At 38.6% G+C, this 21587-nt stretch overlaps 1 protein-coding gene across 3 annotated transcripts in view; it reads left to right on the top strand.

Moving 5' to 3' along the window:
* The first annotated feature begins 1972 nt into the window (after positions 1-1972).
* mRpL55 (mitochondrial ribosomal protein L55) overlaps positions 1973-21587 on the top strand; it is a 59813-nt gene continuing 40198 nt past the window's right edge. For 2 of the 3 annotated variants that reach the window (XM_067098150.1, XM_067098149.1), the window contains exons 1-4: positions 2304-2371; positions 9944-10145; positions 16126-16200; positions 18629-18719. In XM_067098150.1, coding sequence (XP_066954251.1) covers positions 2319-2371; positions 9944-10145; positions 16126-16200; positions 18629-18700 — 402 coding nt within the window. In that variant the 5' untranslated portion in view covers positions 2304-2318 and the 3' untranslated portion in view covers positions 18701-18719. Of the gene's footprint in view, positions 2089-2303; positions 2372-9943; positions 10146-16125; positions 16201-18628; positions 18720-21587 lie in introns of those variants that run through there. The other variant, XM_067098151.1, reaches the window with a different exon arrangement.

The following is a 21587-nucleotide window of genomic DNA, read 5'->3' as shown; positions in this document are numbered from 1 at the left end:
TCTATTGGAATTGGAATATGAGATTTAGGCATGATGCCAATCACTGGGACCTATGAGGTTATTCAGCGCTGAAAGGGAAATTGAGAGTAAATTAGGTTTTAAAGGTGTAATATGAGGAAAACCTTGCAGTTGCACTATGAAATAATTGTTAGGAGAAGGTGAAAAGTAAGATGGAAGAAAGATTATGTTATTGGAGGTACGGTAAAAGGAATGAAATGGGTTGCAACTAGGGATGAAGGGATGCTGCACAGAACCTCAAGTAAATGACTACAGTGCACTGCATGAGGTGCTCTGATGGCACTACCCCCTATGAGGATAATTAGTCTGTTAATGCCTTCATTAGCTATAAAGTATGACTGTAATGAGTCCATATGCCAGGGGCTTATGCAGATAGCATGCTGGCTCTTCCAGGCTCTTGAAGGAGAGCACACCCAGAACTTAAGCACCATATTTAGCAAGCTAGTGGTAATCCTATAGTGACAGGAGCGGCCACACAGAGTCCATTAATTGCCTGAGGTTTATGCAAATACCATGTTGGGTCTACCGGGTGAGCGACAACGACCTTGGGATTTCGAGTGAGAGCAAAGCCAGAAGTGTCATATTTAGTCCATTAGGAGATTCTTTTCAGTGGTAGGGCATAGCCACGTTGAATCTGTTAATCACTTGAGGTTTTTGTGAAAACCATGCTGATCTACTGGTCGCTTCGAGATATCACCAGAGTAAAGAAATGAGACACAAAAGTCTGCAGTAATACTGACTTTATTCCGAGATACTGACTACTTATGCCTAGGCATGTGGACGGAAGACTATTGACATAGTTGAACTAGCGTGCGGACGAAAAACTACACTCTACTGACAAGCAACCACGTTGACGCTTTGTGACTGGCTGCTAAAACTGATAGCTAAAACAGATTTCGCCAGCGTCCTCTCTGTATCCATGCTTTCGATGCTTCATAGTTTGAAGTTTATAGTGTTCTCGTAACTTTCTCTAGATATTGTTTTATTTTGAATTTATATCTGCCTTCCTTAAGCTTATACTCCTACTCTATATTCCGGTATTTTTTTTTATCTTGCTTCTGCAAAGTAACCCTAGCTTTGCTATCTTTATGTGTGTGTGTGTGTGTGTGTGTAAGAGAGAGAGAGAGAGAGAGAGAGAGAGAGAGAGAGAGAGAGAGAGAGAGAGAGAGAGAGAGAGAGAGAATTAGTGGCTGAAAAGTGAATAAGCAATACTTTTGTCTTATGCAGTGGGTTAGGCATTCAGAAGCGAAACATCACCATAGGCTGAAAGGGAAATGCTCTTCCAATTCAGGTGTAATTACTATTACCGATGTATGTTTTTGAAATTTAGAAGCAGTTCCTGATGGCAGAAAAGACTTGCTTGGTGGTGCCGTTATAAAGCCCAAAATTCCCACTGTGATATATATAAAGCAAGTCACTTTATCTAAAGTATATTATCAAAAGTAATAGTCTTCTGTATAAGGTAACCTGGAACTGGTACGGTAATAAGAAAACACACTGGATTATGTGAATTAATGATGTAAATTAATGACCAAAATTAAACCAAACTGAGCAGAGTAATGAATAACAATTAAATGAAATCACGCAATCTTTGGAGAAAGGGCACGGGAGAGAGAAATGAATGAAAAGTCAGCCTAGAATATCTATAGTAAGTTTAAGAACACAAGACAAAAACTTGGTGGGGCACTGAAAGGACAATGTTGATAAACAGAGCTAAACACGCTAGATATAAAAGATAGGAAAAGATTAAAGGGGGCTGGGGTGTAAAAACCTAGTTGATGTTTACAATATGATTAAATGAAACGTTGGAACATTTTTTACTTTATTGCCTGGCATACAATGATATTAGGGGCAGAGAAAACTAATATATTACTTTACAAAGATTTTATTTAGAGACAGAAATGAGAATTGTAAGAAATTTATAAAAAATTACTTCAATGTGCTTAATCCAATTCAAACAAGTACGAGCGAGGGATATGAGGGATCTGTTACATGGATACAAGCACCGTGTACTACTACTACTATACTACAAAAACCACTCCAGTAGTTGTGTCCATTAATTTCCGAAAGGTAATATAACTTCTACAATATAAAGTAGACAATTTAGTCATAAAAACTTTATTTTTAGTAGAGAAAGAGGTAGAACTTTCAGTTTCATACGGATGACTTAGTAAATGAAAATTCTAATTAATAACTAAGAACTGGTTCACTTTTTAGACCTAATTTTGGACGTTTCTTCCGGAGGGTGGTCTTAGGCAAGTTACACATTTTTTGGCTGCAGTGAAGAAAATTTAAGGTCAATGAATTTCAATCCTTCAAAAATAAGTGAAACTCACCTTGATAGGCTAATTCAGTTAGTCCTGAGGTGGCTGTAGGCTAGCCTGATTGAGTTTCTGGGATTACCCCAACTTGCCTGAGCCTAATGGTGGCTGTCAAAGAAACGAGCAGGTAAAAGTTACTGACTTTATTACAGATCCAGGCAGCTTTCTGGACTGTTACCCCAATTGACTGTGACCTGAGCCTAATATACAGTGAACGAGTACAAATTACAATACAAAACATACAGAGCTACAATATGGATACAGTCTTGATGCCTGTGAATGAAGAAACATGTGATACATAATGTGACATTTGTATAAATACGCATAAAGTAAAAATGATTAAAATGCGTGACCTGGCACGTTTTAGGCGTGACTAATTGAGCTTGAAGAAAATGGGAAGTCACCAAAGAAAACAAGCTCAGCGGAGACTTAATTAATGGCGCCAAACACTATCCTGGCGCCGATGTGGTGACTTTACAACCTTACCGGTAGGCTTTGCAGGATGTCAGGTCAGAATCTGATTAGCTATTTCTTGCGAATGAATTGATTAGCTAATGTTGTCTGTGACAAACAAATGTCTTGCTAAACACATGAAGCTTAGGCTAGGTTAGTTGCTCTGACTTTATTGATTACTGTTATATATTGACCAAACTTGTTTAGTTTGTCAAATACTCAGAGATTGCTGGGGGTGGGGCAAATAGGGAATTCTGATGTTGACAAACTTCTCATTATTATGATAATAAAAGTATGGGCTTAGGAGACCCTGCTCTAGTGAAAGTTTTTTGAAGTATACGCATTTAAAACACATTTGACTTGATATTTTGACAGGAACCTAATTTTTTTCATAAAAACAAGATTTGACATAAATTTTGACCTGTGCTGCCCAACCTCAGTTTCTGTGATGCATGTTTGGCATAGCCTATGGCATTTAGAAGGTCAGCGGTCATTTAACTTTCATAATCTTACACCAGCTATCTACTTGAAGAACCAGTAAATGACAGGTTGAAGGCAAAAATGTAAACAACAGATTAATGTTAAAGGAAAGATTTAAATGGCTGAATAGATGAGGCTGTGCTGCTTTTTCTACCTGGCCACACTGTAGTGATCTTAGAATGTTTAACAGACTATAGTTTTTGTCATTTCTGTATCCATACACCTGTAAGAATTGCAGAGGGGGCCAGAGGGGAATACTGTACCAGAAGTTTCAGCTGGGGGAAAACATGGTTAGTCTAGATTGGTTGAAATGAGTGCCTTTGGGTTTTAATCTTGCATCTTCATTTGTTCACTTAAAGATACTGTAAAAGCTTTTATCACTAAGTGATGCATATTGTAGAAGCTTATACTTGTCCATTGTAAATCCATCTCAGTATATCAATACATGTGGTTACTGTGCACACACACACACAGTCATAAACTGTATAAAGTGTGGATACTTGCAAGTCAGCTGAGTGAATATAATCACAGGCAGCACTATAGGTGCTGGCCAAAATTTAGGTGGCAGCATGCCTGTACAGTATTAAGTTTATAACAAAAATGTAGGCCATAACATTAATATGAAAATGTAAATCAGATTTACTGTTCCCTGATAGCTGAATTGTAAAGAACCTTTCTAAGTTTGTTTTATCTAAATTATACAAGCATACAATTCCAAGTTTAAACTGTATGAATGTGATTGAGATTTTGCAATATGTCTTTGCAATGGTATTTAGTACAGCAATTGAATTATCTCTAGTTATAAATGCTGTTCCTCCAGTCACTGCAACAACACAAACATTTAAATGCATACTGATGCATGCATCTCCCACTGCTTCTTAGTATCTTGTAATGCTCAGTGATGATGTTAGGTTACTGAGACTGACCAAGTATATTGGAGGCTCACTGGATCACAGCATTGTCTTCCATTAAGAAACACAGCCTAACAATGACTTTGAAATGTATTATCACAGCCTCAGTTAAAAAGCAAAACAAATTTGCCTGTTTTGAGTACAGTAAAGCTACACTAGTATCCATTTGTCAAATGTTAATGGCATTTGCCAAGATCAACCAGCTCCAGCCCACTATAGGCAGGAAAGAAAAACTCCACAAAATTTGGGTTGAATATACTAGAATAATAAAAATTCAGCCTGGTTTTTGTTGATAATAGGAAAAACCATTTTTCCTTATATGGATAATAGACTCAAGGAATGTATAAGGAATATATTTTTGTATTGGCTCAGGAAGGTCATTCACAGAGGTGATATTATTATAGATGACAAATCAACCAAAGTCAGAGTTAGTGGACTTATATGCAGTACTGCTACCACCTTTTCTTCTCCCTTCAGAGAATTTTATCTGTGAACATTTTGTGATGAATGAAATTGCCCCTGTTAGTAATGGGTTTTAATTGAAAAAATAAATTTTTAGGATGAATCGTACCTACTGTTAAAGTTAGCTTATATCTCCGTGCCGATAGGCGGATCGGCATTCAAAAAAAAGATCGAATGGCTGCCAGGATGATTGTCTAGTGCACCTGTTCTCCACCAGGTATGTTTTGAATGTTTTAATTCTTGTCAGAATTCTCCTTGCCACCATTGTGTATAGGTGCCTGTTGGTATTTCATGGCTGTTTGCTGCTGTCATGGTACTGTACACTTACTTTTCCTGCCACGTAAAATAAGTCTAATCCTTCAGGCCAGCCCTAGGAGAGCTGTTAATCAGCTCAGTGGTCTGGTAAAACTAAGGTATACTTTTAGGATGTCTCCACTGGAAAAGAGGCTAAGAACGTCAGATTTTGTAGGAATGATTACTGTGTTAGCAGGATGTTGATTTTCTAGGAGATACACATTGTTTACACTGGCTGCAATGGTATAAAGTGTGATCTTGAGAACAGATGTGAGGAAGTAGGGATTTTTGAAGGACTTTCTGCTTAAGTACGTTAGTACAGGAAGAGTAGGGAAGCAGATAGATTGTGAAAGCAATTAGTTAGGTCAGGTTATCAATCTCTCATTTCTCCCTCTTCTCCAGGTCCTTTGTATGTAGTTATCCATGCTCAGTCTAGGCTTTTCCTTTGCTAATGCTTTAATTAGTACCAAGACTTCCTCTTTGGCTCCACTTTCCACTCCTCTTTTGGTTGAGGAAAAGGGCATTGAGAATTTAGAACAGGAGATAAACCTTGTTTTGGTCAGTACAAGGTTTGTCTGAATTTGTTAGAGAACCGATCCGGGTCCCTCGATAGTGTATGATCATTTTTGCGTTCCCTTATAAGAGGTAAGGTATCAGTACCCTCACTCATCTGTAGCCTGAGCCCAGGACTGCTCTGCAACAGTTGGAAGAGTCCGCTGCCAGGGAACCTGGTCGGTTCTCAGGGCGATGTGGTTCTGTGCCCTTCGTCACCTGTCCCTCCGTTTTTCACACTCATAGTCTCGTATGTGTTAGCCAAAAGATCGTTTTGGTAAACGTTAATGTTTGCTACATATGCGACTTCTGACATCGTCGGCACCAAGTATGAGGATGTTAGCACCGATAGGACTGACATCCTTGGGGAACAGGGAAGCTCCCGGGACGTGGTCTCTGGAAGAACGTAACCTTCGCATCAGCGACAGAAAGCTGTAAGCAATTCACTCAGGGCTTCAGCACTTCTCAACCCTAGTTCACAACAAGACCGTGGTATTCCAGTCAGACAATACCACAGCAGCTCTCACTCATTTTCTCTCTGCCAGACGACAAGAGACCTTCTACTGTGGGGAGATCAAATCAAGTGAGTCTAGTCACTTGATTTTTTCAGGGCAAACAAATGTTCTGGTGGACGGACTGAGCTGTCGAAAGCAGGTTCTTCCCACCAAATAAACTGTGGATCCCCTGGTCTGTTGGAATCTGTGGAAACTAGGGGACAAACCGACATTGGACCTATTTAACTCCTCAAGGAACCATCTTGCCTTCCTCTCTTTTGTTCTCTGGCCCTGGACCCTCTAGCATGGGCAACAGACGCCACGCTGCAAGATTGGTCCAACTTGGACCTCTGTGCTTTTCCGCCCTTCAACATGGTCAGGGAAGTGCTGAACAAGTCTTGGGCTCATCGCAACGTTACGATGACTCTCATAGCCTTGTTCTGGCCCATGAAAGAATGGTTCCAGGATCTGCTATGGTTGTGGGTGGACTTATGAGACTCCTTCCCCAAAAACTGTGTCTACTCAGACAACCTCACTTCAAGAGATACCACCAAGGGTTGTCTGCTCTTGCCCTGACAGGTTTCAAACCGTCCGGGAGCTTGTCAGGGCTAAAATGGGTTTTCAAGACGTGCTGCAGAGACTATTGCAAGATGCAGGCGTCGATTTCGTAGCTGCGTCTATCAGGCTAAGTGGGCGATTTTCCGAAGCTGGTGTCTCAGACTCAATGTCTCTTCTTCTGAGACATCTGTGACCCAAATTGCAGATTTCCTCCTTTATTTGAGGAGATCTAGGAATCTCTCGTTCTCCACCATTAAGGGGTATCGAGCTGTGCTTAACTCAATGTTTAAACACAGGGGTCCTGGATCTTTCGTCAAACCTCATCAAGTCCTTTGATACATCAAAGCAAAGAAAGGAAGATCCGGTCTCCTGGAACTTGGAAATAGTGTTGAAGTGGCTGACAGGTCCCCCTTTTGAACCCGTACGTTCCTCTTCTCGGAACCCTACCCGGAAGACTCTTCCTTGTCGCCCTGGCTACTGCTAATGTATTAGCGAGATCCAAGCCGTCGAATAAAGGGTAGGTTTTTTTTCCCAAGAGACACAGTTTGCTACTTTACCCTTGGATTTTTAGCCAAGAACGAGGGCCATCCAAGCCCTGACCCCTTTCTTTCTCCATTAAGAACTTGAAGGACACCTTGGCCCTGAGGAAGAAGAGAGAGTTCTTTGTCCTGCCAGGACTTTAAGGTATTACCAGAACAGGACCGAGAAGATCAGAGGACCATCAGGGCACCTCTGGTGCTCTGTTAAGAACCCATCTCACCCTCAGACTAAGAACGCATTGTCCTTCGTGAAAGACCTAATTTCTGTGGCACACTCTCAGATTCAGGAGGACATTTTGCCTACCTTTAAAGTGAAAGCTCATGATGTCAGGGCAGTCTCTACCCCATTAGTTTTCAGGCACAGTATGTCCCTCACTTCCATTCTGCAGTCGGCCGACTGGAAGTGCAAACCTATCTTTGCATCTCACTATTTCAAAGAAGTTGAAACAGTGTTTGAAAATTGCAGTACCTTGGGGCCGTCATCAATGGCTGGCGTGGAATTGGGTGAGAAAGTATAGAATTCTCTCTTTTTCTCCTACTATCTCTTCGCCTTGTAGTAAGATGTTGAGTTTTCGGGTGCCAGGGGGTACAATTTACCTGGAATACCCACCTGTCTGAGTGGATGGGTTGTGGTGTTTTCAGTGGAGGTGACAGTGTTGTCTGGTTGTTTTTTATATTGGTTTTGCACCCAGGATAAAGGCAATTGTGTATGTTTTGTTAGCGTCAGGCCTATCCTCCGCTGCAAGGCTCCCACTTAAAGTAGCGGTGACCCACAGCTCAACCGCCATGCTACTGCAGGTTAAGTTGAGCACCAACCAGAGGCAGTATTCACCTGCATTAGCTCTCTTACCAGGTAAGGAAACGAAAAGCATTGTTTCAGTGCTAGCAACTTTTTCTATTTCAAAGTCAGTACCATGCCTTAATGATTTGGAGTAGAACAGTCCATGTATCCCACCTCCATTCAATGTGGGATTCAGCTATGTAATTATTTGGTAAGTTACTTATATGAAAATGGTATTTTCATAATAAAATTAAGTTTCATATACTGTATACTTACCAAGTACTGTAATTTCAGAATCGGAGCCTGCCCTCCTCCCCTCTCATGGACAAAAGGGCACAAACAGAATGAGGTTTTCTGCTAAGTTGTTTCCAGTACTCCAGTTAGTGGGTGGGGGCCTGTCACCTACACTAAACTATCGAAGCACTACCTCAATTTTTGAAATAAAAGGCTGCTGCATGAGTTAAAAAATATAGCTATGTAATTACTTGGTAAGTATATATGAAACTTAATTTTATTATGAAAATATTTTTCTTTGGCACCTCATTTTCTTTCACTTAGCTGACTTGTGTGGACTCAATTGAGTCGCTTCAGACTGTCTCCCTTTCATCGAGTTGTGGATGAGCTGCAGGTACTCGACTGCTGTCACCTCCTGTTGCCAGGTGTCGCTTAATGTCGCCTGGTGTTGCCTCCTGTCTGTAGGTCTGCTGGGGCTTGTCTTCTGGTTTTTATGAAGTTGTGCAACACCGGCTCTTGCGATACAGGTGTTTAATCGGCGCTTAAACCATCTTTGGTAGAAGATTCGGCTTCTTTTCTCTTCTGTGAAGAAACAAACTAGAGAATGACAAGTGTTTTGGACATGCTGAATCGGAGTCTCAGTTTAGATTGTTGAAGTTTTATCTCATATTAAACTTTTGTTCAGTATATTGTCTCTTCTCTACATCAGCTTAGAGAAGTTGAGGTGCCGGCTTAGTGTGCCTTAGGTTCCAGCTTACAATGTTTGTGAAGCCAGCTTTAAGGGTTTTTGACGCCAGCGGGAGTTTAGCGAGGAAGAGTTTGTTTTTAACTAATTTTTGATGCTGCCAGCTAATGCTCTCATGCTTTTACCACCTCGGTTTGGAAGTGAGAACATCCTCAGTCTTGCAAGTTCCTTCGAGGTGTGTTTACAGAGGAGGTATTGCTGTTCAAGGCACTATGTTTGGGCTCATGTACAGTGCCTCTGTAAGTATTCACAGGGAATTTGTTGCCCAAAGGTGGATGGTGTCGATTTTTAGGAGCAAGAAATCTTTCCTCCTGAGTCACTGGTTCAAGTTGGCCAACTCTGTCGACAATACAGTATTCTCAAGGCCAAGAATCTGTTGCTTCACCTGGGCTCAGTCCCTGTGCATTATGATTTTCAGTTGACATCCCTAACTCCTCCTCATTCTTATACTGTACCTTTATATCATAAAGGTATTTATTTTTAGTGATGACTGTCGTTTATAAGGCTTTTGGACCCAGGCACAGGGGTCCCCTCATACTGCTTCTGTTTCATTCTGGCTGAATTGAAGCGGTTTTCTCTGCAAGGCTGCTCTTCGCTGCACATGTATGAGAGCCTTGCACCCTGAATGGAATCCAACTTCTGGTGGTAGTAAGATCCAGAAAGGATTCCAGATCAGGTAAGAATGTTTTTGGTTTCATGCAAGAAACCTTTAGCTCGATTGGCTGAGGGAATTTTGTGTAGATGCACTACCCACCATCCTCTTCTCAATGTGGGAATCAGCTAACTTTAACAGTAGGTAAGATTCATCTCAAATAATTTAAATTTTCATAATATTTATTATCTGGATACTTACCTACTGTTAAAGTAGACCCCACCCAGCCTCCCCACAACTTAGTGGGCTGTCAAAGAGATTTCTGACAAGAGCTAAAACATTTAAAACACACCTGGTGGAGAACGGGTGTACTAGATAGTCTTCAGGGTAGCCATTCGATCTTTTGTGTGAATGCCGACTCGTCTATCGGCATGGAGATATAAGCTAACATTAACAGTAGGTAAGTATCCAAATCACAAATTTTATGATGAAAATTTATATTTTTCTAGGATGAACATCTCGACATGCAATGTGATGGGTTCGTTGATACGTGGGTTTTCCACATCAGCTAGAATTGACATTAACTGCCATCGAACAAGCATAGCCCGTATTGGACGACTTACGTATACAAGGGTGTATCCAACAACATTAGTACAAAGTGATGGATCCACTATAATGATACGTTACCATGAACCTCGACAGATTATCAAGGTATGTGTGAACCTCGACAGATTATCAAGGTACTGTAAACAACAGTGTTGTAGTTTATTACTGCATTACAGTCGACTCCTGGTATTTGTGGGGGATGTGTACCACAACCCCACAACCCCCACAAATAGCTAAAGTCTGCGAATACTTCAGACCCTTCTAAAAACACTTAAAACTGCCTATTTTGATTTCAAACACAAAAAAAAACCTCTAAAAATGCTTATACCCAAGTATTTTAATAGTTTTATCACAAAAAGTGCATTAAGTCATGGAAATAATATAAAAATACAGTAATTAGTGAATATTTCTCAGTAATAAATACTGTACCGTGAATAGGCGAATTTTCTGCGAATAATGTGTATATGTGTTCCATAGAGAAATCCGCAAATCGGTGAGTCTATGAATCCGGAACTGCAAATAGGCGGGGGTCAACTGTATTGCAAATTAAGCATTAGTGATGGGTAATTCTGTGAGTGGTGTTTTCTTAGTCTATGAATATTTATCAGTAGTGTAGAGGAAAATTTTAATCTTATCATCATGACCTAGCACTAACGCTGCAGGCATTTTAGAATATTCACTGACACCTCTTGCTGCATTGTGTAAGTTTACATGACATATACAGTTTAGTAGTATAAGTATATGACAAATTGTGTAGGTTTAATGGCCTAGGAATGAGGATTACAAATTGCTTACAATCTTATCAGTACATTTACTGTATTATAGGTTTTTTAGTTGCAAAACTTAGAACCACACACGTCAAGCAGCTTGCAGTTTTAGATTAGTATTATTATTATTATTACTGTATAAGTTAAGTATATCTTAGTTTAACCAGACCACTGAGCTGATTAACATCTCTCCTAGGGCTGGCCTGAAGGATTAGATTTATTTTACGTGGCTAAGAACCAATTGGTTACCTAGCAATGGGACCTACAGCTTATTGTGGAATCTGAAACACATTATAGTGAGAAATGAATTTCTGTCACCAGAAATAAATTCCTCTTAATCTTCACTGGCCAGTCAGAGATTCGAACTCGCGGCCAGCAGAGTGCTAGCTGAGAACAGAACCCACTCACCCAACGAAGAGCTTATTACTGTGTAAAATAGTGTAAATATATAATACTGGTGATTCATACTTCTAAACTCATAGTCTTACTGAAGGATTTATTCTTAAATGGCTGGGAGGAGGGAACCTAATACTGTACATGAGTGATGGAATTTTCAAGGAAATTTATTTAAGAAATCTTGTTGCTTTCATTCAGTCCCCTTAAATATATAGCCCAAGTATCTATTCAAGGCCCTATGTGTCAAATCCCTAAGATAAAACCTTAGAAAGTAGACTGGCTTTAGGAGCCCAAACTGTCTAAATACTGTAGAATTAATATGCAAATTACTGGAAGTCTAAAACCAACATAAGTGGAATGAACTCTGATTTCATGGACAAAAATTCTTATCAGTGCTGCTTCACCTTTAGATGTGCCCTCATATGCTATGATGACCCCAACCCTTGAGCCAGTAAACACTATTCTGAGAGACAGGTTCTTGAGATTGCCTCTGTAGAGAAAATTTAAATAAGTAATTTCTGAGACCTCTGATCCTCCTAAGATAGTGATGAAAGAGTTCTGACTGGAACAGAACAAAATCCTCTTCACTTGTGATAAACAGAAGATCAATAAGAAATGACAAACTACACTGGAGCTTTCTTTATTGTCCGACATTTGGTTCCTCACCATGAGGCCAACTGAAAAGGACAAATCCATCAAAATCCAGCTTCTTGAATGAAGAACTTTGTCAGACTAAGCTTGCTGACCTATCGTGAAGAGGCAGCTGCCAGTAAAAAGACTGTTTGGTGTAAGATCCAGCAAAAAGCTAAGCGTACAATGAGATACTGCCTTGAATTATTAGATAAGCCTCCTCAAATCCACTGAAGAACCCACCTCTAGTCCATGAAATTCAAACTTTAGGCAAGGTTACCATATAACCTGGAAGGCTGAGATGGATAACATTTAATTCCTCCTGAGAAACAGGTAAAGATCATCCATAAGAGGAATTGTGTCATCTAATAACACCCTGTTGATTACACCAACCACAAAATTGTCCCATTTGGGCATGGTGGACATTGGAAGTCAAGGTTCTGCAAGGCCTGGAGCCTGCTGTGGTTGTATCTTCTAAAAATGTTCTGTCTTGGAGATCCTTCTGGTTAGTTGTGAAGATGCAGCATTTCTTAGTTTTTATGGAACCTTGGAAAACGCAGTCAATAACCAGTTCCTTCCAGGTTGGTAGACAAGTTAGCTTTTCCATTAACATAGGGAGATCTGTCAACCATTCCTCAGATAGCTCTCCTGATGCTGTCTCTGATAGCTGAACTAAACCTGTTTTGGTGTTGATGGCCCTTCCTGGGTATGTAACCTTGTTGATTCCAATCCTGTTGGCTTATGCAGTCACAGGTACTAAGGTCCAAGGGAAAACTTGGGGAGCAGTTGCCACTGCTAAAATATGAGCCTTGTATTGGCATACTGTCCACAAGCCTGGATGATTTGGAACATGGAAGTATGTATCTTGCAGGTTCAGGGTTCCTTGAAAGTTTCCTTTCCTGATGGGCCACACCAGAGCCACCATTTTGCAACCTAAGGGACTTTTGCAAAACTTGTTCAGGTGACTGCTCTGTTCTTACCTCCTTCCACAATTTCCAGAGTTTTGGTAGACAGACCTCCACTGGAAGAGGGATTTTGTAGGAGGAGTAAATTCATTATTTCCCACTGTATCCAATAACAAAGGACTTTTACAGGTCAATAGGGAAACCGCTGCTTCTAACTGTAGTCTTCTCACTGTGTGTGGTGTGAAATAAGGATTTTGCTGGAGCAATTGAAGTCCTAGGTTGTCGATATGTCTTATAAGTTGACTCCCTTTAATGAAGCCTTTAGCCTGGAGTTAATTGCTTAGATCTAGAAGGGCATCACAAATAATATTTTAAATTTTTTAGGCATACAGTGTCAGGAAGCAAGCATCTAAATTCAAGGTACAGTACTCTACTTACATAACAGCTTGAGTATCAGCTATGCAGTACAGTCACTACCCAACTTACGAACGTATTATGTTCCGGACAGCCATTAGTATCTTGAATTGTTCATAAGTTGGTTTTTAAGATGTAGTGCATAATTTTGGTTGATGTTTACATTTTTCACTGCATTTTTAAATCATGCGGTATTTTATAAAGAATTAATTTGGATGCTAGAAAGGTAAAAAAGATGAAAAAATTTAGATTCATGCAACACTCAAAATATAGTAGTTTTCCATGCTTTGAAAGTTATGAGCTTAATTTTGCAGGAGCAGCGTCTGACATTGGAAGTTCACAAAGTAAACAGTGCACACCACCGTCTATTGACAAAGATACATACTAAACATTTCCTGTGGGGAGAGGAAATATAGGAAATGGGAATTCATAAAAAAACAAGTTAAATTGGGAAGATAAAAATAGGTAGAAATATTTTATGAGTATGAATGAGTATTCTCATGATTGTAAGAAGAATACTGTACATGGTAGTTCATCACGAGAATACCTTGGGATAATCAAGGAAGTGGATAAAGGAACAGGTTCTTCTTCCTTGTGTTCTTCTGTTCTATGCAAAAATTCTCTCTAGCAGAAAAAGCACAGAGCAAAATTTAAACTTGTGACCCTGTCTGTTCTTATCTCTGAATGTTCATACCTTGAATGTGTGTAAGTAGGATGGTGACTGTACAGCAATTTCAGAGCTTTGGAATGATGGAGATTTTCCTGTAATATTTTTTCAGTTAACATTTAATCTTTGAAAGAAGGGAATCTTTCTACATCTGTGATGAAGATTTATGAATTACGTCTTGATTTCAGATGTTCCCTCTTTTCCAAAAAACATAAAGCTCAGTTTCCAGAACTTTGAGCTTTATGTTTTTTTTAACAGGACTTTTTTTTAATTTACTCTTTCTCTCTGAACTTTGAAAGAAAACTACTCTGACTCTGTTGACTCAACAGCATTGCTTATTTAGTTATGAAGGTCTGTTGTGAGTATATCAGAAAAAAGACAGAGACCTAACAATTACAGTAATCTGTTTTTTCTGTGGGATGGACTTCATCAACATCAAAAACTTTGTGGTTCATTTGCAGAAATTACTCACTGAAGCGTTCTTTAGATTTTTCCTTGCACTGACTCCATGGTTAGACATTGGCACCAATAATAAGGATGATTACTCATTTGTCATGTTACCTTTTGGATGTCATTAGGTGACTAGAGACAGATACTTTACTTCTTTCAGCCTGATGCTGTTTTAGAAGAGCAGTATAGTTCAGGTCAGGATTTTGCTTATTGTTCTCAACCAAGCATCCAGAAAGGTTGACCTCCCATTGATACAACTTGTGATTAGAAGTTTTGGTGTGCATATTATCCTTTGAGGTTGGCCTATTTTTTCCTTCAGACAGCATTCATGGGATGAAGCATTTTCAACGTTATCATTATTTAGGCGATTTGGTTGTTATGAAGATTCTGGATTAGAGACATCAGCTGCCAACAGTTTCATAAGTGCCTAATATCTGATGTTGATGTGTAAGCTTGATATCTTGCCTGAAGTTCTCTCCATCCAGTTTATTTGTTGTTGGCCAATTGCATTATTAGTTAGACTATGCAGCATCATTTATCAGCTTCCAGTGTAAGAGTAAAGACCATGGCCCAATCTGTGTTCTTAGGAATGTTAATAAAGTGACTAGACTTTTAAGACTCAGGTGGTATCTAGACTTCAATTTTACAATTATTGATTCATAAGAAACATAATAAAAATCTGTTAAGATTGAAATTATCACCAAGGCACTTTTATATATTACTCTACACCATCTGTATGAAAAACTTAGCCAGCTGCCAAGGTATATGCAGTCAAAACTTAGTGGTTGTCACTCACTGTAAATGGCATTTGTAAAAGATATGGATTGTGTTTTATCTGGAAACTGTACTTTCCTGTACAGTATAGTTAGTTTCCTTCTTATCCAGTGATTGAATGCAGGTAACCATCTTGCTGTGCTTATGAAATGGGACAGTGAAATGAATTGAGGGAAGGGCATACCTTGGTGGATCTATTACACTTGAAAGTGTTTGGCCATGTACATTACAAGATAGTTTTATATTCATGTCCTACCAAGACTGTAAAAACAAATTATAAGCCTTTGGGAAGTCATTATTTAGTCAGTGAAGTATGAGCTTTTTAAGAGTTTTTAATTGTATATTGTTGATTGTCTATTTAGGCTGGACTAGATGTAGATTGTTTCTTAGCATTATATATTTTTGCACTAGATGTAGATTGTTTCTTAACATTATATATTTTTGCACAACAGCATTTGAACTGGCCTTTGCTTTATTGGATCAGATAAATGAAGAATAATTGTGACTGATTTTAGAATCATGTAGAGGAATTTTTATTTTGTAAATGTCATTTTGAATTGACTGAGTATTTTTATGCCTTGGCCTTCAGTAAAATGTCGTTACGGGGGATTTCACCTATGGTATAATGTTACTTGATAGGTTACGTATTTGGATGGCCGTGTAGTATGATTAAAGCTATTGTACTTGAACATTCTAAATTTAAAAAAATAGAACCAGCAGCTACTACCATATCAGTTTGGTATTTATTATCGGGTGAATTACTTGTGCAAAAGAGATGATAGGTGTAGTATAAGTATGACTAAAATGAAAATATTTCCAGTTGGTGCAACAGTGTTGCATCTTTGTTGTCTAGATAGTAAGCAACAATAGCTAGGCTTCCTTAGTACTGATTATACTTCAAAGCTGAAAAGTATGGTAAAATTTAGGATTTGCATTGTGAATGAAAATTACCATGTCTCAAACTGTAAACAGTAGTAAATTTTTACTTTTCCATTGGTTAACCCAGGCATGGTGAGCAATGATATGCTTGTACATATACTGTATAGTACAAGGATAGAAAATTAATTTATATTTCTTTTCAGATGCCTATAGACATAACCACATTAACTGAGGCAGAACGTAGAAAACGGTTGGAGGCCCGAAAACCGAAGGTCAAGGTAAGAGGCTGAAGAAAGTCTGTATGAATATTCAGCATAAATACATGACTATAAAATGGCTAAGGGGATTGTAAACATAATTAATTTGCTTTAATCCAAAGAGGGAATAGGGAAATGAGATGGATTTTAGTTATCCATCTGACTTCACTCCAGCTTTTATTTTGATAACATATAACCTTGCATTATATGAAAACATTTGCATGTACACAAGTACATTGCCCTGCACACATAACCAAAGAAATGTTTATTTATATAAAACCTTCTAGAAAATTAAAGCACTTTCTCCAACACCTTGAATCCAGCCTTTTAAACCATTAGTAGGATTTCTTTAAAGCAAAAAGTTGTTGGGTAGGCTTACTTTTGCGAATGGGTTTTAACCAAGGGGATTATTGCTGTGTGGCATTTGGAAACTTGTAGGTCTTGATGGTCATATTACTCTTTACAGGAAGTTCATTTTTTATCATTTTATATAATTGTTTTATATCTATTGATCTCTTAGTATTTGCTTCCTTCCCCAATTTGGGTGGTGTTTCTCAGACAGTTCTTGTACCCTTTTCAATTATCATCAGCATAATGTTAGATTTTCCTGTAAAGATGTTAGATGTGAAAAGAGTTCTCTCCGCTCTCTTATGTCTGTTTCACTTTTGCTTGAATTCTGATCTGATAAGATTTTCTGGGTTGTCATACTAGTAGCTATCCTTCCACTTCTGTATAGGCTATACTACTTTTTCTGATATAACTGTTCCCTATCCTTTTTTATGTCAGTCTATTTTCCAGTCACTGAGCATCACATCTCTTTGTTATACTACCTTCCCACTGCACTCAAGTCATGAATCAAAGCATAGTATAGTCACACTTTTTCAAAATCTCTTCCATTTATGCATGCCTTTGTCTGCTGTAAGAGTAGTCCATGCTTAATATATGTGCTTAATAACTAGATACTTTTATTCATTAGTATGGTAATGATCTGTCAGATTCATCCAGGCTTTTGCTGCCAATTTTCTTAGCGGCCTCCTAATATCTGCTTCACAATCAGTTGTGCATTCAGGATACAGTAATAGAAGTACTCTGTTTTTTAAGTCCTTATGTAGGCATCTGGAATCTAAAAATTTGCTTCATGACAGCCAGTATGCATAGCCTATATGGATATGACTTCATACTTATTCAAATCAATTTAATTATTACATTTTACATGGTTAACCATAAGGCAAGATATATAAATTAGAAAATGAGGTGGTACAGTAGGCTGACACTACTGTTCTTGTTGCAGCCATTACTCCTCCAAATGAAGTTTTAGTAGATTTTAGACTTAACAGAGATTAGGAAATGGTGTAGTGAGTGGATTGTGATTGAATGCCAGCAAAACTAAAACTTAATTGGAAGTTGATCTTTAACTGGTCTCTTACTCCATTATTTGCTTTGTAGTTAGCACATCAGTTATTTAGTCAGAGTATAATATTTTACTATGCTCAGTGTTACTTGCAACTCTAAGATTTTTAAACAACCACTAAAAAAGCTTATCATTTAATGCTGCCAGAGAACTAGGTATTTTCATAAAGATGCCTTTACCTACAGACTAGCCAGTATTAGTGGTACATGGATCAGATCTTTTGCTCAACCCTTATTGGTTATGTTTGTAGCTGTCACCCAGTAACGATGATTACTTTATCATAAAGATCACAGCTTTTTCAAGAGGAACATCCGTTAGTGCCATTAATCTAGCAAATCAAAGAATTAGTGCATGCTACTCTCTCTGCCAAGCCTTGCATCCACACTTTGTTGATGTCACTTGTCACACTGCCAGTACTAGATTGTTTTAAACCCTTTTACTATACTGTAATACTGTGGGATCATCTTCTTGGCAGTGGTATTTTCATTCTGATGCTCATAAATTTAAAAGAGGCTATAATAATTGTGTCCTTCCCTTACTTTCCTTTTGGTGTGTATTGTGGGTTTTGCAAGTTAATTTTTCTTTGGTTGATTTATAGTTTTTTATTTATATTTTCTTCTCAGTTTTTTCATTTACACATGCTGTATAGGTATTCTGTAGAGTAAATTTTAACAGGAGAATTAGATAAATCCTGAAAGCTGTATTTACAAAACTTAAAATTAGGAGATTTATGAAAAATATGTTAGATTATTGAAAATTCAGTATATAAAATGAGAATTTCATTTTATGTATTAGAGAAAATGCTGAAGCATTAAACATACAAAAATGGATATTTCATTGTTTGGAAGGGAGGAAGAAGTGTGTCCACTTCTAATTAAAATGGGGAATGAATTTTAGACTTGATGGCGTACAAGTATCAATAGTCAATGAATCTGTGATTTTAGTGAAAAACAGATGTACAACACAGTTAGGTACTGATGTTGATTTTCTAAACCAAGCTTAGGAAACAGTTTTTTATCATGTTTATTGTATTTGCAGGTTTTGATTGATGATGATATAGAGGATGATTTCAACCTTGATAATTATCAGCATCTGTGGAAGAAAAAATAAAAATCATAATAGATTTGAGGTAAATAAATAATAAATATTCTCTGCAAAGTTTCTTTGCAATTATTTCCAACTCATGTTGCATGCTTTGAATTCAGTTCTTTGTTGTACATACAGTATTTGTTTAATAACACTTTTTTTCTAATCTATTGTTTCTTCTATGTCCTCTTTGCATATATCTGTTGTTTCTTTACCGATAGAACATTGAGTTTCAAGTCAACTTCTTTGTCATTAAATTAACAGTTTAATTAAGATGAATTTTTGTGTTCATTACAGTTTGAAATCATTTATGGAGAGCATATTCTTCTGACAGAACTTATGTCAAATATTCAAGGTTTATTTGCAAATTAATCCTCATACCTATACTTGGCACAAAAGAGAGGTTTTCTGTAATCAGGAGTAATGTGTCACAGTTGTTTTGAAATATAACTACTGCTACCAGTTTGTGAACTCTCAGATCTGGCTGAGCAGCAGAAGGATTTCATTGGAAGATAACTAACAATTTCTTTACGAGTCTTATATTTCACCTGTCGAGGTAGTTAGACAGATTCATAAATCATCTGAAAATAAAATTGTGTTTATGCAAGACTGCAAATGATTGCTTTACAAATCTTAATTTCACCAATGTAGGTTAAATGTTTACTCAGTGGTTTGGTAAACTGTTAAATGATAATCATCAGTGTAGGCAGTTAGACTAATCCAAAAATACCATTTCATGCAAGTAATTTACCAAGTAATTACTTAGCTATAGCTTTAACTTGCGTGGCAACCCTAAATTCAAAAATCATGGTAGCGCTTCAGTAGCACAGTGTAGGTGACAAGCCCCACCCACTGCACAGGTACAGGGATAACGAGTTCTGCTAGTATTGTCATTCTGCTTCTGCCACGTGTACAAACAACACTGTCGAGCTGCTGCAGTCCCGTTTCACTGGTATTTAGTATTCTCGCTGGAAGTCGGTGAAGTATTGCTTTCGTGCAGCTTTCAAACTGCTTCTTTGCTTCTGTCAGTTTAGATTAGTCTTTCGAATTAATTGTCTGATTCCAGTGCTTCTAGTGTTCGCTATTGTAGCGAAGGCTGTAAGTCTAGGTTGACTAATTTTTGCTGCGACGCACATACCATGTGCAATAATTGTAAAGGGCAGGTATGTTCAAAGGAGAATACTTGTGATGAATGCAAGGATAGGGATGAGAGAAAGTGGAAGGTTCTTGAATATCACCTTAGTAAACTTGAAAAGAATAGGAAGGGAAAGGCTGCCTCAAGGGCAGAGAGTAGGGCATCTGTTAGCCTAGATTCTTCCCCTAAGCCTAAGTCAGATCTTAGTCTTGCTATTCCTTCTACCCTAGGTAACACCTTTTCTCCTATTCCCAACCCCCTCCTATCATTCCTTATACTCCCATGCCTAGCTCCCATGCTTCTGACTCCGATGTCATTGCCAACCTTGAATAAGTTTAACAAGAAGTTGAGCCATTATCAGTGGCTGGCATGGTACTGGGGAAAGAAGCATAGGAGAGATCCTTTCTCTCTTCTGTCACTTCTCCTTGACGTAAGGTGTTGAGTTTTGGGGAGACTGAGGGTACTTTGTACCTAGAGTGGCCACCAGTCTTTATGGAGAGGTAGTGGTTTTTTGTCAGTATAGGTGACAACTTTGTTTGGTTGTTCGATTTTTTGGTACTGCGCCCAGGGAAGGGCACTTTTTTATGTACGTCTTGTCAGCGATCAGGCCGATCCTCTGCTTCAAGACTCCCACTGACGTAGAGGCGACCCTTGGCTCATCTGCCACGCCACTACAGGTTAAGATGAGCACCAACCAGAGGTAGTATTCACCTGCAGTAGCGCTCTTACCAGGTAAGGAAACGACAAGCATTGTTGTCAGTGCTAGCCATCCTTTCTATTTCAAAGTCATTATCACACCTTAATGTTTTGGGCTAGCAAAAGATCCTCGATGGCCAAGTCGGTTAGAGCAGCAGCTTCGGACTTCGTAGAGGTCTGTGGCGCGCGTTCAGATCCTCAGCTGACCAGTCAGAGAGGCGGACACTTTGCTATCTGTGGACACCCTGGGATTAAGTATGTAATTAACAGATAGGTTTGCTTAAAAGCAAATGGGTGTTACAGACTAATACACACACAAACAAAGCCACTCCAACATCTCCTAAAGACATAACAAACACCTCACACGTCTCGACTGTCGACCTAACCACGCAACAAGTTCTCGCTGCTGGAAGAAAGGGCGCTGGTGACTGGTACAATACATGTACATACGCTAAAAGGGTCTAAGCGATGACAGGCAGGGCAGCCGATCTAGACTGTGGTCTACCCCAAAGCCAAATCAAAGTCCTTCAAAAGAAGGCATCGTGCTTACCCCATACAAATGGGAAAAAAAAGCACGTTAAAAAAAGAAGAATGTTTTGGGCTAGAATGTGTCCATTCATCCCACCCCTCCATCAATGTCGGATTCAGCTAAATAATTACTGTACTTGGTAAGTTACGTATATGAAAATGATATTTTTATAATAAAATTAAGTTTCATATATACTTACCAAGTAATTACAGAATCAGAGCCCTCCCTCCTCCCCTCTCATGGACATAAGGGCACAAGCAGAATGATGCCACTGGCAGAAGTCTTTATCCACGCACCCATGCAGTGGGCGGGGTTTGTCACCTATACTTTGCAATTGAAACGCTACTGCAATTTTTGATTTAGGTTGCCGTGCGAGTTAAAGCTATAGCTAAGTAATTACTTGGTAAGTATATATGAAACTTAACTTTATTATAAAAATGTCATTTTCATGTAAGTCTCTTACCAAGGAATTACATAGCTATAGTTTCTAACTCTCAGAGCAGCTTTTATTTAAAAAATTGCAATAGAGCTTTGATTGTTTAGTGTAGGTG

The sequence above is a fragment of the Macrobrachium rosenbergii genome, chromosome 54 (assembly GCF_040412425.1).
Source record: "Macrobrachium rosenbergii isolate ZJJX-2024 chromosome 54, ASM4041242v1, whole genome shotgun sequence".
NCBI lineage: Eukaryota > Metazoa > Arthropoda > Malacostraca > Decapoda > Palaemonidae > Macrobrachium > Macrobrachium rosenbergii.
Note: the sequence above shows the minus strand (reverse complement) of the source record. Positions and strands in the feature narration are given on the sequence as shown.